We start from the raw sequence: 14,196 nt of genomic DNA, 5'->3' as shown, positions 1-14,196 counted from the left end.
GAGAAATAAAGAGTTATTAAGATACATATTTCTCTGTGTGTGTATACATATATATATATATATTTGCATATATACATATATGTAAATAAAGAAAGATGGAAACGTGTTCAGGGCAGTTTACATGCCTTCTTCTAGCTCAGCAAGATCAGTCTGTCTCATTCTATTTCTCAGAAATTATGTTTTTCAGTTGAATTTCTTGGGTAAAAACTGACAGTGTTCTCGTAAAAGCTTAAACTTCAATCAGTTGATTTTTTTTTTTTCCAAATGAGAAATACTCATTTTAGTTCCATTACAGATCTCCTTCCAATGTCTTCTTTTACTGCAGAAATCCCAGTAATTAGGACAGCTGTCTTTTCACACCAGTTTGACTAAAAGCTACTTTTTATAGGGAGAAGATGCAAATAAACACAGGGATTCTTGGACAAATAACTCTGCTGCATTCTCAGCCTTCATTTTTCTGATCACTTGCTACTAATAGTGACAGCTCCTTGCTTAAGTTATTTGAGATTTTTCTCAAACTGAAGCCTACACCTGAAGAAAAGGTCTTCTGCAAGTCTAATTTTGGCACACTAAAGTTTTTGAGCAAAAGTTTTACCAACTCATAGCAAATATTTTTATAAGCACTACCTGCAGGAGCAATGCAGGCCCAGTGTGATACAGGCCCAGTGATTTGCTCATACTGGATGGAAGCCAGTCTCGGGTTTTAGAAATGGATGTATCCAGCTGCTTTCTGCCCTTAGGGGCTGATATCCAGAGACATGGGGCTGGATCTTTGACTTTGACTAACAACCAAGGCAGTATTTTTTCCCCCTGTGTTCAGGACAGGGAAAATCTGGGCTCTTGGGGACGTCTTGGTGGCAAGATGTGGTTGGTCCTTTCTGTTGTTTGGACAAGAAAGGAAAGATAGACATCTGCTGCACACCCCAGACACGTAGGCTCCTCTGGTGAGACCCACTTGAGTCCTCCCAGAATCAGCTACCCACAATTCAGACTTCTATCTTTAACAAAGCATTTAATAGAGAAGTTACCACATTTGTGCAGAACTCACGTAGGCTCCCTTGAAAACAGAAGAAAGACTTGTGTGTCTAAAAGTTTGCTTGTATCTCTTTTTTTTTTTTTAAATCCCAACCAAACCAGTTGATCTTATAAAAAGATACGGCCTCATTTCATAAGCCTTTTCTCACTTATAAAAACAAGAAAAGAGGAGCCTCCATGCTCCAAAGAAAGCTTAAAGGAAGATTAATTAATTAATTAAGAATCTTTTCTTCTGAGTGCAACAGGATCCAAGTAACAAGTGAACTTTTCATTTCCAGTAATAGCAGAAATTACTTCAATAGCATGATTGTGAGCACCCGTGGGGCCATAATGTGAATGGTCTTTATTAAGGAATAGACTGAACTTCTGACTATCTTTCTTCCAGTCATTTCCACAGGCTATAAACAGCGCCTGGTTTGTTGCTATTAAAAGAGTCTAAAGACGACGATGCTGAAAAGCATTACTGTTTAAGTACTCATGGCTTGACATGAACATGAAAAATATTTTCTTGAAAGTGAAGTGAATTTGGGTTCTTCAGAATGTTAGGGTTTCATTAGGAAGTGGTTATGTTGAATACTTGTGATATAGTGGGATAGTATTTTGTTTTTATGTTTTTCATTTTAATTGCTGGTCATTACCCCTCTGTTTCACTTGATTTTTTTGGACATTCCAGTCCATGGGAGGTCAGAAAATATCATGGGGCCAGTGGGTTCAAACACTTTTTATGTTTTCTTGGTGGTATTTTCTGCCTATTTTAGTACCTGATGAAAGAGCCTGGTCTTGGTTAACGATCAAGCCTCATTATGTATTTTTTCCATAAATGACTGCTCTGAGGAGCAACCTTTCCTGAATAACATGGTATTTTGTAAAATGATGCAAACTAAAACTGGAGTAATCCATGATCTGCTGAGGTGATATTGAAGACATATCTCTTGTGCACAGCAGACCTATGCATTAATCCTATGTTTTGGGGTCTTTAATTGCTTTAAATATTTGCTTCTAGATCTGTGTTTCACACATCTTATTTACATGGTTTATTTTTCATTTTGTGAACAAATCGATAACCAGACAGACTCTTTACCACACTGGATTAGTTTTATTTATTCTCTTTGAACTTGATTAAAAAGCTGTCAAACATAAGTCTACATTTTATCAGCAGAATACTTTTACAAAACAGGGTAGGAGATGTGTATAGCTGGAAACATACATTTCAAAATGAAACAATATTTGATATATTCTAGACAGTTACCCTTTTGTTTATCCATGACAACTGAAACTAACCATCAAATGCATAAATTGATTCAAGTCTAGCCAAGTAATCCTAAGGGCATATGAAAAGGCTTTTTTTAAAGTTCTTTCTAGATGAATTTAATGTAGTTCACCAATAAAGCATCCTCAGGAGCACAATACAAATGCTACAGAACATGAGATAGCTGGGGAAAGCGGGCAGATGTACAGTGTGATGAAGAATCAAAATGGATGTTACATTAAAATGAGCAGTCATGCAATGTCTTCATTTCATGTACTGCATTTAAGTAAAAATGCCAAAGTTCCAATTTCTTTCTTTTTTTTTTTTTTTTTTTTTTTTTTCCAGGCACTGTTATGCAAATAGTGAGAGACTGTTTTTTTTTTTTTTTTTTTTTTTTTCTTCTTCTTTTCTTTTTCTTTTTCTTTTCATAATTTGTTTAAATTTGTATTAAATGCATTCCTTTTTAGCACTCCTGGAGTAGGGGAATTGTTTACTTATCATGCCTTTAACTTTCAATACATATCAAAGAGAAAGATAAATTATACTCAGATTACCTACATAAAATGTGGTATCTGTTTTAATTTGCTGCTTTTTATTCCATTTTCTACCAGTCTCCTCAATTACCATTTGTCTTTCTGTGCCATTGCATATGTTGGTAAACAGCATTTTCTATGGTCCTTGGCCATATGCTGTATGCTCAGCTTGCAAAAAAAATGACACTTGGAGTGCTAGCATAATGAAACTCTCAAAGGGTTAATGCAGAATACATATAGGCAAATGTTGACAATATTTTTTATTCCAATGTTTGAAAATTAAACACAAAATCATCATTAAGTTTTCACAAAATGAGGCATCTGTCACTTGAAAGAAAAAGAAATATTTCAGAAATATGTTTACAGAAATGTAAAAATATTAGACATCAAGACAGATGTGAACGTTTTCAATAACAGGCCCTGTCTGTCAGTCTTCCTCAGAGACGAAGATCTTGCTGTACTCACTCAACATAAGTTCAACTATCTGGTTTTGGTACAGCATGTGGACTGCCATGTTCCCTGTCTCCTTTTCAGGTCTAAGGAGTGTTGGTCCAAACACAATTCCTAAGCTTTGTGTTGACATAAGATTCACGGATTCCTTGGCTGCTATCCTGTTGACGAAAGGAAAGAATTGGTTAAAAAAGGGGGATGTCAAAGGAGTCGCTATTGCATTAGAAGTATACAGAGGCACTTTCCATTTTTTATTTATTTTTTACTGATTCTCTTACCATGGATGTTTGGTTGGTTGAGTTAGCAGAAAGGAAGAAAAGAGGGAGGGAAGTGATAACTTCTGCCAACCTGACGAGCAATGAAAGGAGATGGAGGTCTAAAGCCCAGCCTACAATTCACTTATATCAGGGTACTGTTTGCTGCTTTCTGGTGACTGATCATTAGTGCATGTGTGTACTGTAAGGAAATAATTTCTGAGCTCATACATTTAGATGCTGAAAATAGGGGGTGTCCTTTATGTCAATCAATACACTGAATCGCGCACTGTTGTTGCTAACAGTTTTGTTGGCTTCAGGAAGAAGCCTCCCTGCTTCTTGTAGCATGGTCTCCTGCACTGAAAGAGTTGGGAAAATATAAAAGGGTTGTTAATATAAAGCTCATATGAAACACATTCCTTCTGCTAATTTAAATCCAATAAAGTTAGTATGCTCAGAAACGAATTGTGAAATTTATATAACTAAAGACTTTTGCATGCCTTATCCTGACACAAAGTTTCTTAAGAGACACTGAGACCACATACCTTAATGGGATGACTTAGAAAATAATAGTAAGGATTATAACCTTTGATATCTTTATTACCCACAAATTATGAGAGGGGGACCATTATTATTAAAAGTTGATCTTTTGTCTGTATTAAGACTTAATATTCTTGTGGAAATGACATTAAGGATTGAGAAGTCTGGTCTAAGAACAATATAGGTTTAATGGATGGAGTTTAGGTAGGCAGTTTCGCATAAATCTCTGCAGTGGTGAGTATGAACTAAGTAGAAATCCATTTCCTTCCACCCTCCAGAATATATAAAATATCCTAGGCTGGAAAGACTAGTAAATGAAGATACATATTTTACAAATAAATTACACAGCTTTACTAGGAATGTGAACTAAATGTAACTTTAATATGTAAACGTTTGAATTTATGGATGCTTCCCTAACTGGTTAGTTTTAACTCAGATATTTCAAGTGTACTGTTGAAGCCAAGTCCTGCTTTCCACCTTCTCTCCCTATTTGTTACTCATTCACCTTTTTAAAGTCCAGAAAGCAATTTAAAAATCATCATAGCTGTCTCTGTTTCACTATACCTATTACTGAATTGACAGCAATCTTAACTATAAGTGAAAGAAACTTCTTGGGTTCAGGCACTTAAAAAAAAGGTTTCTTTCATGTTCGTGGGCGTTCGTTGCACAGCAAAGAGTATCTTCTTGTGAATTTCTGCCAATCTTGTCATTTACCACATTCCTTGAACATTGATGCTCATGGATTTTTCCATATTTAAATAGGAAACATTACTTAGTTCTGCCTCATGCTTGTAACCGTGGTGTCCATTGCACAAAACACTCTCCATATGGCACTAATCAGATTGGCTTAATTATTTGTTTCTTAAAATATAGCATCTTTACTATAAATTAAAAAATAATTATGTTTCCTCTGTGGTAAGATTAACATATCATCACTTAGGAATCCAGAAAGTCTCAAAAGCTAGTAGTTTTGTTGCCAAATGACTGTGTGGGCTTCTGATGGACGTCACACATATTTATCACAATTAAAAAAGTTTGTCACAGGGATGGCAAGGTTATTTTCCTCAATGCTACTTATGCAGAACATACATGGAGTTTAAGGTGTCCTCATGAGAAGGACTTGTTTTTGTTGAGCTTGCTACATGCTAGAAGTTGGAAACCTTATACAATATTTGCAGATGACATTAGGCATAGGTAGAGATGTTAGTTCACCAGGGAAAAAATCCTATTCAGCAGCTCCATGGTTTTGCAGTGAGGTGGTGTTGATGATGGACAGCATGGACAGCATCAATGAAGCTGGATGAGAAAGACTTTGCAGGGAGCAGGAAGTAATGGACCATGGATGAGCAGAATCAGAGTAAAGAATAGTTGTGGTGGGGTGGGAAAAGGGCTTGATAAAATGAAGAGAGGAGGGATCTGATTACGTTCTTCTGTAAAATTTGGAGCAAGATTATAGCATCACCTAGGTTGGAAAAGACCTTCCAGATCATGAAGTCCAACCATCAAGATGCTATTTCTGATGTGAACACAGAAAATGGAGGATGGATGGCCAATCCCTCTGCCCTTGCCTGCCGAAACCTTCTGACAACTTTGCTTTCCCTGGAGATGCAATCCTGCACACAAAGACCTGTTTGAGTGGAGACATTGCCAGTCATGGCCTGCAATCACTCAACTCTCAGGAGGTGACAGTATGGCATGAAGCATGATGCTCATGGTGTGCATTAGTGATGGAGAGGAACCTGTTGCAGTGCACTGACATGGAGCATGGCACTGAAAACATCCACACAGGGGGCCCGTAAGTCTAGCATTAGTCTAATAATTAAAATCTCTTGAAAATTCTTCAGGTTTTCTATCTATTATTGCAGTTGTACTTGTTTTGATGACCATACAAACAAAAAATTCTAAGCCAAGAAAACAGAATTACTTTTCAGGAAAGTCTCAGTAGTTAAATGATTTGTGGCAAAATACAGCTACTGGAGGGGAAGAAAGAAGGAATTCAATCCAGCCCGAAGAAAATAATTATGACTTTGGGACCTTATGCCATTTTAAATTACAAATATTTACCAATGAAATTCCATAACTGATGTTTTTTTCATCTGTCCACACAAGGAAAAAAGTCAAAGCAAAACAAAAACAAATATATACAATTTAAGCTGTTACTGTAGCTGCTAAGTGAAACTCAGTTGTTAAAAGGGAAAACCTTAAAAAATGGGCAAGAATGTCTTTTTTCTGGCACAAAAAAGAACAGAAAGAGTAACACACTGCTTAGAACATAAAAAGTGAAAGGAAATGCCAGAGCTACGTTTTGTCAAGCCTAACTGAAAGGAGCAATGATCCATCAATTTAAGATTATTTTAACAAAACAATCTGTAATCCAGTGCTACAGATGTTGGAACCACATCAAGAAATTGCTGGGCATTATGGTGTGAAAGATTTTTTCCCCCAAAATAAACGAACGGAATTGCTAACTTCAAGAATGGTGTAAGTCCTTAAAGATCACAAGTCAGGAGACATACAGAAAATACAGGTCTCATTATTAATAGTAACGAAGTTAATGATGTATTAAAACAGCAGAAGTGTCTGATAGGAGGGCTCCAGTGTCAATGGCAGATATATAAGTAAAAATACTTTAAGCTTTGGTTGTTGCTAAGGCAACTGTAAACTGGAAAGCTTGCGACCGAGAGCAGGGCAACCCTACGGCTGGAAGGGTCATGGTATGGTGGGTTTGGCTCTCCAGTTTAATTAAACCTATACTTTTCAAACTCTATAAATAAAATCATTATTATTTTTGACATTCAGAAAGCACACTGGATTATTATTTCAAACACATTAGGTGTTATGAAATGTTCTTCATCCATTTCTATTCTGTAGAAACTACCGAAGAGGAGAAAGCACATCAATGATGGCTCTGATTCCTCACCATTTTAATGTTCTACTGCACATGAATAAAATAGGTAAGTTGGTGTCTTTAGGGAGGAAAACCCCAATTCAAATGGAACTATCTTACTGTAAGCTGAAGAGTGTTTGAGGACAGAGCTGTCCTTTGCCAGATGAGAGGAGAACCTTTCACTCCTACCTTCTTAGCCTTTTCCAGCTCACGAAGATTTGTTTTCTCAATGTTTGGGGTCCCTAGTAGAACCAGTTTTAGACATGCATAGTACTCTTGTACTCTGTAAGTGTTCTAAATTATATTCAAGGGTAACTTTTAAATAAGACAATCATATTGCTCTTCCATGAACTAGAAATATTGCTTATGACTGAAGGGCAACACACAGCAAAATAAGGTCATTGAAGTAAGAAAGTATCATTGGGTAAAATACTACGGACCAGAATGGAAGTGTATGAAATGCAACCCTCTGGAGTCAGCAGAGACCCAAGAGACCAAAGTAGGTTTTTATCTTATCAGGACCTTGACCACCAGCATTCTGCATCACATTTGGTTTAACTAGAAAAATCACTGTCATGAGAGAATGAAATCAAGATCTAAACAGAGGCCAAGAAAGATTAAAGATACATGGGAATAAAGAAAACTCCCCAGAAAGGAAAAACTGTGTATTTGTGACATCCATCTTCTTGGTATAGCAAGTAACCCTACAGAATAGGAACAGACTGCCCTCGTGCTAGGAACCACTGCCACAGCTCGCCCAGTTGTAGAGTTGGGCTGTTTTGAGACATAAATTCCTGTGCCCTGCCTCAGTGGGCCAAAGTCTGCATGTTCCATTGATTCTCTCTACCGATAATTATCCTCAAATTAGCTAATACCCATTTCCTATAGATAGTCAGTGGTAAGCAGATGTAATGTTTCAGCTTCAGGACTCTGCCTGGGGATGGCTCAGCTGCCTTCTTGGCTGAGTTTACTCACCTTCAATATAGCTCTTCTAACAGACCTTTTCACTGCACTGCTACTTTATGTGGTAGCTTTCTGACTATTGCAGAGCTCCTGATCAATTTGAACATGCTAAAATATGACTCTTGTGACGAACAACGTTTAGCTCCACATTTTATGCTCCTCTCCTTCCCAAAAGCTGGTTCATGGGATTTAAAAAATAACAGGTATTACATACTTTGCTTTAGTGACAAGACATTTGGGGAGAAATCATCCAAGCTTGAAATAAAATCTTTATTGAAAGCAATTCTACATCCATGCCAGTCAGATACATTGTATGATCAGAAGAGATGTCCCAGGGGAAAGCTCGGCGCAGTAGACAGGGTTGATTACTTGGACCTCCTGTCAGTTCTTAACTCACTGACAATGGCTGAGACATTCAGTACAACTTTGTTTCCTTTATTTGGAAGTAAAGTTAATATACTTACCTTAACTGTGCCAAATGTACTGGAAAATAACCTGATAATAAAACGTACCATCCTACTAAGTGATAATGTCTGTGTGTGTATAAGCACATTTTGGCAGGGCTTGTGCAGACGGGTTTTTCAGTGTTAGAAAAGAAGCCCATGTACAAAATGATGCACAGATAATCCATTAGGTTTCTTCTCAGTGTACTTTTTTTTCTTTGTAAGTCCTGTTACATACTTTCCTGAGACACAACATATTACTGCATCATCATTTTCTACTGTAAACTTATTTGAATTCAGCTATAGGGGTTGTTCTTTATATAAAACGTGGTTTTTTTTGGTACTAAAAAGACAACTGAACTACAAAATTTGGCTTTGACAGAGATCCTAAGCCACAAACAATAGGTGCCATTTTATAACAGGTCACAGCCTTGCAGAGATATCCATATCTTGAGGAAACTCTGTTGCCAGTTTAGGACAGACATGAAAATGCATCCACTGTGGAGGAAGAGTGCACGGCTTGTGCACATCTTAACCCCATCTTGAGAGAATCACTGAAATAATCAGTGGTTAAGTGAGCCCCTGATACCATAAGCTCTACTTAGGCAAACTGTTCAATTCATTGCACTGCAATGTAGATAAATGTAAAATTTAGTAATAAATTGGGATTCTTGATATTTTATGAATGCAAACTAAACCTCATTATTATTTATGTCCTGGCTTTATGGATGATTTGCTCAGTCATATTACAGTGGTATTCACCAGCTGATGAAGCTGAGGAAAAGCAAACATTATCAGCTGAATTCCTGGCTTGTTTGTGAAATCTGTATACCTTGTTATGTGTGTGTGTCGAGGGGCTTTGTGTGTACCTACAACCTGAGGTTGGTGCTTATTGCAGAGTTCAAAACTCCACAATATCCACCCTTTTCATACTGTGCCATGGGGTTTCCTCCACCACAAATGTACCGAATGCAGAGATCACAGTGCATTAATAGAGTTTTAAGCTATTTTCTTTTGCTGATGTAAAATGCAAAGGCACTTTAAATTCATGTTTCCTCCACAGGTTGAATTTGGAACAATAGCGATCTGAGACTGGAAATAGAGAAAGCAGGTCATAGCGTATGATACGTTATGAGAGGGGTCAGAAATAGTTCAGACATACTTAAGAGCTTGCTTTTGCTGAAAATAGCCTCGATGGCTCCTGGCCTACAGAAACTCCATAGGCTTCCTGTGCTCTGCAGCTGTGGGTTCATATTACATTTCTTTGGGAAAAATCCCTTCTCTTCAGTTGCTCTGGGACACAAGAATGAGAGCTCGATGCTGTCTTCTGCAGACTGGCCTTTAAAGCTGACCATTGGGTGGCTATATTTAGTGCCTGGACAGCTGACAGGGACCCGCTGGAGAAGGGGCTTCCTCAGGGGATCCCCCATGTATCGTACAGCACGAGCTCTCCCTGGGCGAGCTGCCTTGGAGTCCAGCCCGAAATGAAAATCATAACTAAACTAGCTCTGAAGATCAGTTCACAGTTGGCTGAATAGACTCCGAAAAGCTGAAGAAAAGCATTTATTCTGGCTTACCCTGGTTTAATAAGAAAACAGTTTAAAATAAAGACTTTTCACCATTGGGTGAACTTTGCTACCTGTATGACCTGCTTTCTGAAGAGCACGTGTGCTCACACCTCCTGGAGTAGCTCTCATGGAGAAAGTCTTCGTTTTCTAGGTGACTCAGGCCAAGATCTAAAAACACATTTGAGTGTCTGAAGGGGCGCAGGCAGAACGTAGGGGCCTGGCTCAAGAATGTGCTTTGGAAGAGGTCCCCTTGCTGCTTCTACACCCAGCTGTGGCCATATGAAGGGGACAGGGTAACTTGGTGCCTGCCTTGTGCCAAAGAGGGCCTCAAAACCACATGTGCTCTCTGCCTTCCTTGTGTAGCCCCATTGGGGAGCCTGAAGAAGTGGGAAGCACGGGTCAGATGCATTCTCCAGTTGTGTGTTAATCAATAATTGCATCTTGCCAAGTACACGAACAGTTCTGGGAACAGAAAGCAGGGCCGGCACTGCCATGCTAACAGATGCGCTCATTACAAGTTAGCAATTCCTGCCAGGGATTCTGCTGTCTCCTGGGCTTAGGACTACGCCATGTGCTCAAGTTCATGCCTCGATGAGGTGCCCCTTTTCCTCAGAGGCCCATAACTCAGATCTGCTCAGACTGCTCTAGGATATGAGCTTGTAGAGCATAGTGGTGCTTGTACCATAAAACTGAATGACTCTGGGCATCCTGTCCCAGGTCTGTGGAGAAATATCGATCTGAACCCTCATTTGCTTCTCAGTCTCTGGTTCATCTCTTTTTTTTTTTTTTTTTCTGACAATTTTCTGATGAAACTCCTGGTATGTGACCATGAGAGGATGTATACATCCCCATGTCTCCCTTTTGGAAGACTGACCAAGCTGGGTGACATGCTAAGTTCTTCCACTCACTGACAAGCAGCACAATGCCCTCTCAATTTGCCCTGGTTCTTAATTTATTTTTTTTTTTTTGTGACTGAATGCAAACTGGTTCTGACTAATGCTCATGAGACTGGAGGAAGGAAGAGAGCTGGCCAGCCCGTGCTACCACAGTGGAAGTTGCTATCAAGCCTCCAGCTTGCCTCTTTGGGGACAGCCACTTCATAAAAGCCAGCTGAGGGCCACAAACTTTCCTAAGGAGCATCTCAGACTCCTCTGCTGCAGCTCAAAAGGCATTCGTTTTTGCCTTCTCTGAGACCCACGTAGCAGCATATATATCTCAAACAACAGCAAGCCCCTCTCTAAAGCCACACCACCACTGCAAGCACGAGTCTTTCCCTAGGGAGAGGATGGGAGAGAACAAAACCACCCGAGACAGATGTTAGGCAGATGCTAATGCACTTCTTAGAGGTGTTTGGAAAGTGGAGTGATAAAGGCAGTATGAGACTAGATAGAATAATATATGTTCAGATGGAAATATAATGTATAGACCCTTGTACTGTATTTTTGGCTGATGATGTAACTGATGTAACTTCTGCTATGTTTTCTTTTAATTCTATTTTTTTTTTTTTTTTTTTTTCTGCAGAGCAACCAGCTTCTTGTAAAACACAACCTGTCAGAGGTCCTGGCTCTGCTTGCTTTTGTGGCCTGTGTAGCTCAGAAGGCAACAGATAGTCTTATGTGAATAAATAAATATTTAACTTTTAAGATTGCTTTTTTTTTTTTTTTTTAATTCAAGAATGCCTTAAGCTACATTTCCTTGTAATATTAAAAATAAAAAGCAGTTAGTAACAATCTTCCTTAAATCAAGAATTATAAATATAGAACCTTTATCATCGGCACAGCACATCCAAAAATGTCTTTGTAAAGTAAATCAAATTATATGAGTTAATTGATTCCAGGCAACATCAGCAACTGCAGGTGGAAACTGAATAACAGGATGTTTATTAATGAAGGACTATTAATCAAAATTGACAATATCAATTCCTGTTTCTTTTATTTGAATTCTACCTGCAAAATCCATGGAGATACTTGCTGAATGTTTAAATAAAAATTTAAAAGTAAAGAAAATACTAACACTTGGGATTTTAGCTTTAGATGTAGGGCTATTTGTTTAAACAGTGAAAGGATATCCTAAATTCAATTTGACAGGCAATGCCAAAGATGCCAGTGGTAATTAATTAGCACTTAATTTAGACCACAGAACAACAGGATATGGAATTGGTGCTCAGTGCCATTTCCCCTTAGGCTTCATCTCATGAGGGTCAGGAGTATGGCTGTTGCATTGAAGGTCAGTAAATAAATTGGGGGAACACATTGACACTGGACTTTTCATGATAGATATCCTTCACCCTTATTACTGCCTCCGGCTACCACTGATGAGAAAAGGGCTGCAATTGTTCTGTGAAGAGCGCTGTACACAAGCCTGAGCCGAGCAAGGTGGCGTTTGGACTCGCGCCTTGCTCAGTAGTCGTGCTGGATGCTCTCCGTGGATTGAGAGCTCTGTCAACTTGGTGTCTGGGCTGGGAATAAACTTCTAACTGTAGCACAGAAAGCCTGAGGAACTCTGATGGGCCAGAAAATTCACTTAAAAGCAGCCCTTAAGTTTGCCAGATTTGGGAGCTTAACTTTAGATTAAGCATAATTAAAATCAATGGAAGAATTTAAAGGGGGGTTATAAACTAGGTCAGCAAGGGAAAAAATACATTTCCTTATTATCCTCTTGTCTTTGTCTTAATAATATTTGGTCTTCCTCCATAAAGCTGAAGTCACTTAATAAAGGTGGATTAATGTTATTAACAGCATTTTTCAGGTGGGGACACTGAGGCTTTGACGTGCTTATTGATGGACAAACTAGAAATATGTGGCACAAAAACCAGAACCACCAGTTCTACAGAACCACCAGTTCTGTTGGTAACTCAGGCGTTTTTGTAAGTCAGTGAAAGAAGCTGCCCTTCTCCAACACACCCAAAGCAGTGGAAAGCACACAGGAAACCCTGTGGAGCCTTGTTCACAGATGCACATGAATTGCATTCCTTGCTTCAGATTTACTGGCAAGAAAAAAAAGGTTGATGAGACTCCGTGTTATAATATATAGTCTCCTCCCGGTAAACCTAGTGAATCCCCCAGCCAGCACCATACTCTTCTCCCCGTGATCTCTACCCTTCTTTCAAAAGAGCAGCTCAGGTGGAAGGGTGTCTGCCCTGGCATTGATTATCAGCAAAGATATTCTGAAACCGCTTTTTATAAATGATACCCTCCATGCTTAAATGGTGCTGTCCCACCCCAGCACCCCAGACAATCAATGTGAGCTTCAGTGGTTATGGGAGGAAATTCTTACTGCAGATCCTAGCTGTACTCCACTAGCACAGTTTTGTAAGCCTTGTTCCCCAGAAGGGCTGTCTGCATTGCTGCATCAGGAAAACACCAAGTTAGACAGCAGTCCGTGCTCAGAAAATTTATTTTGGAAGCCCTAGGTTAACAGTTATTTTAAATTTGCTTTCACTTCATCACACCCTTTGCTGCATCTCTCTCGACAGAGAGTGAAATTCTGATTACTGTTAAAGTCACTGACAAACCTCCCACCGATCGGGAGCAGAGCAGAGTCAGAATTTTACCGTGTACAGGATTAACTTTTCTCAGTTTGGATGATATCTATTTTTACTAAGTGGAATTATTGCTTTTGACTATGTTCAATCTATAACCTCTTGCAGCCTTCAATTATAGCCCTTTTGTGCTACAGTAATCCAGTTGACAGCAAATAACTCAGCCCTGGATATGACAGGTTTACTTTCTGACTTAAAGCCCCAAAGCAGCAATTGGCTGGAATTTCATACTGGGGTGCTGAACCTTAAACAACCTGCTCAGAAATGTATCTTTTCTAGAGAGTCTGGAGCTTCTTGTGCAAAAATTACTGGTTTTGTCCAGTGTCAGGAGTAAATAGTTCTGCTTTGTGAGACAACCAGTATTTTTGATGTTGAAATTACAGAATGTGGCAAAGAATTCCATGATAGCCAGAGGAAAAAAAAAAAAAAAACAAAACACAAAACTTTCACTGATATTTTCCTTTTCTGTGAGGTCTTCAATATGCAATTACTTCACAAACTGTTTTGTTTTGTGTCCTTTTCAATCCTCAAAGCCCTCTGAATATTGGTCTGTTAATTGTCCTTAATATAAAACCTACACTTTTCCACTCATTATCACCATCTTGTTTAAAGTGAAGCCTTCCTGCAGCAGTTTGCCCCACAGAGATGACTTTGTATGGGATTGTATGAATCCTCAACCAGGATTCCTGCTTGTTCAGGTTCAGTTCTGAGCTCTCCACAAGCTACTAGTGCA

General features: G+C 38.8%; 1 protein-coding gene across 1 annotated transcript in view; it reads right to left on the bottom strand.

Annotated features, from left to right (window-relative positions):
• Positions 1-3,244: 3,244 nt before the first annotated feature.
• The window catches only part of ARHGAP15 (Rho GTPase activating protein 15), a gene marked incomplete at its 3' end in the record, with an annotated part of 333,310 nt that continues 322,358 nt past the window's right edge, over positions 3,245-14,196 (bottom strand). Inside the window, exon 14 of the mRNA XM_084289199.1 lies at positions 3,245-3,428. Within this exon, the coding sequence (XP_084145325.1) occupies positions 3,245-3,428 (184 nt within the window). The remainder of the gene's footprint in view (positions 3,429-14,196) is intronic.

The sequence above is a fragment of the Netta rufina genome, assembly GCF_964035555.1.
Source record: "Netta rufina genome assembly, chromosome: 6".
Classification (NCBI taxonomy): Eukaryota; Metazoa; Chordata; class Aves; order Anseriformes; family Anatidae; genus Netta; species Netta rufina.
The sequence above is the reverse complement of the archived record's forward strand: the minus strand, read 5'-3'. Positions and strand labels throughout refer to the sequence as shown.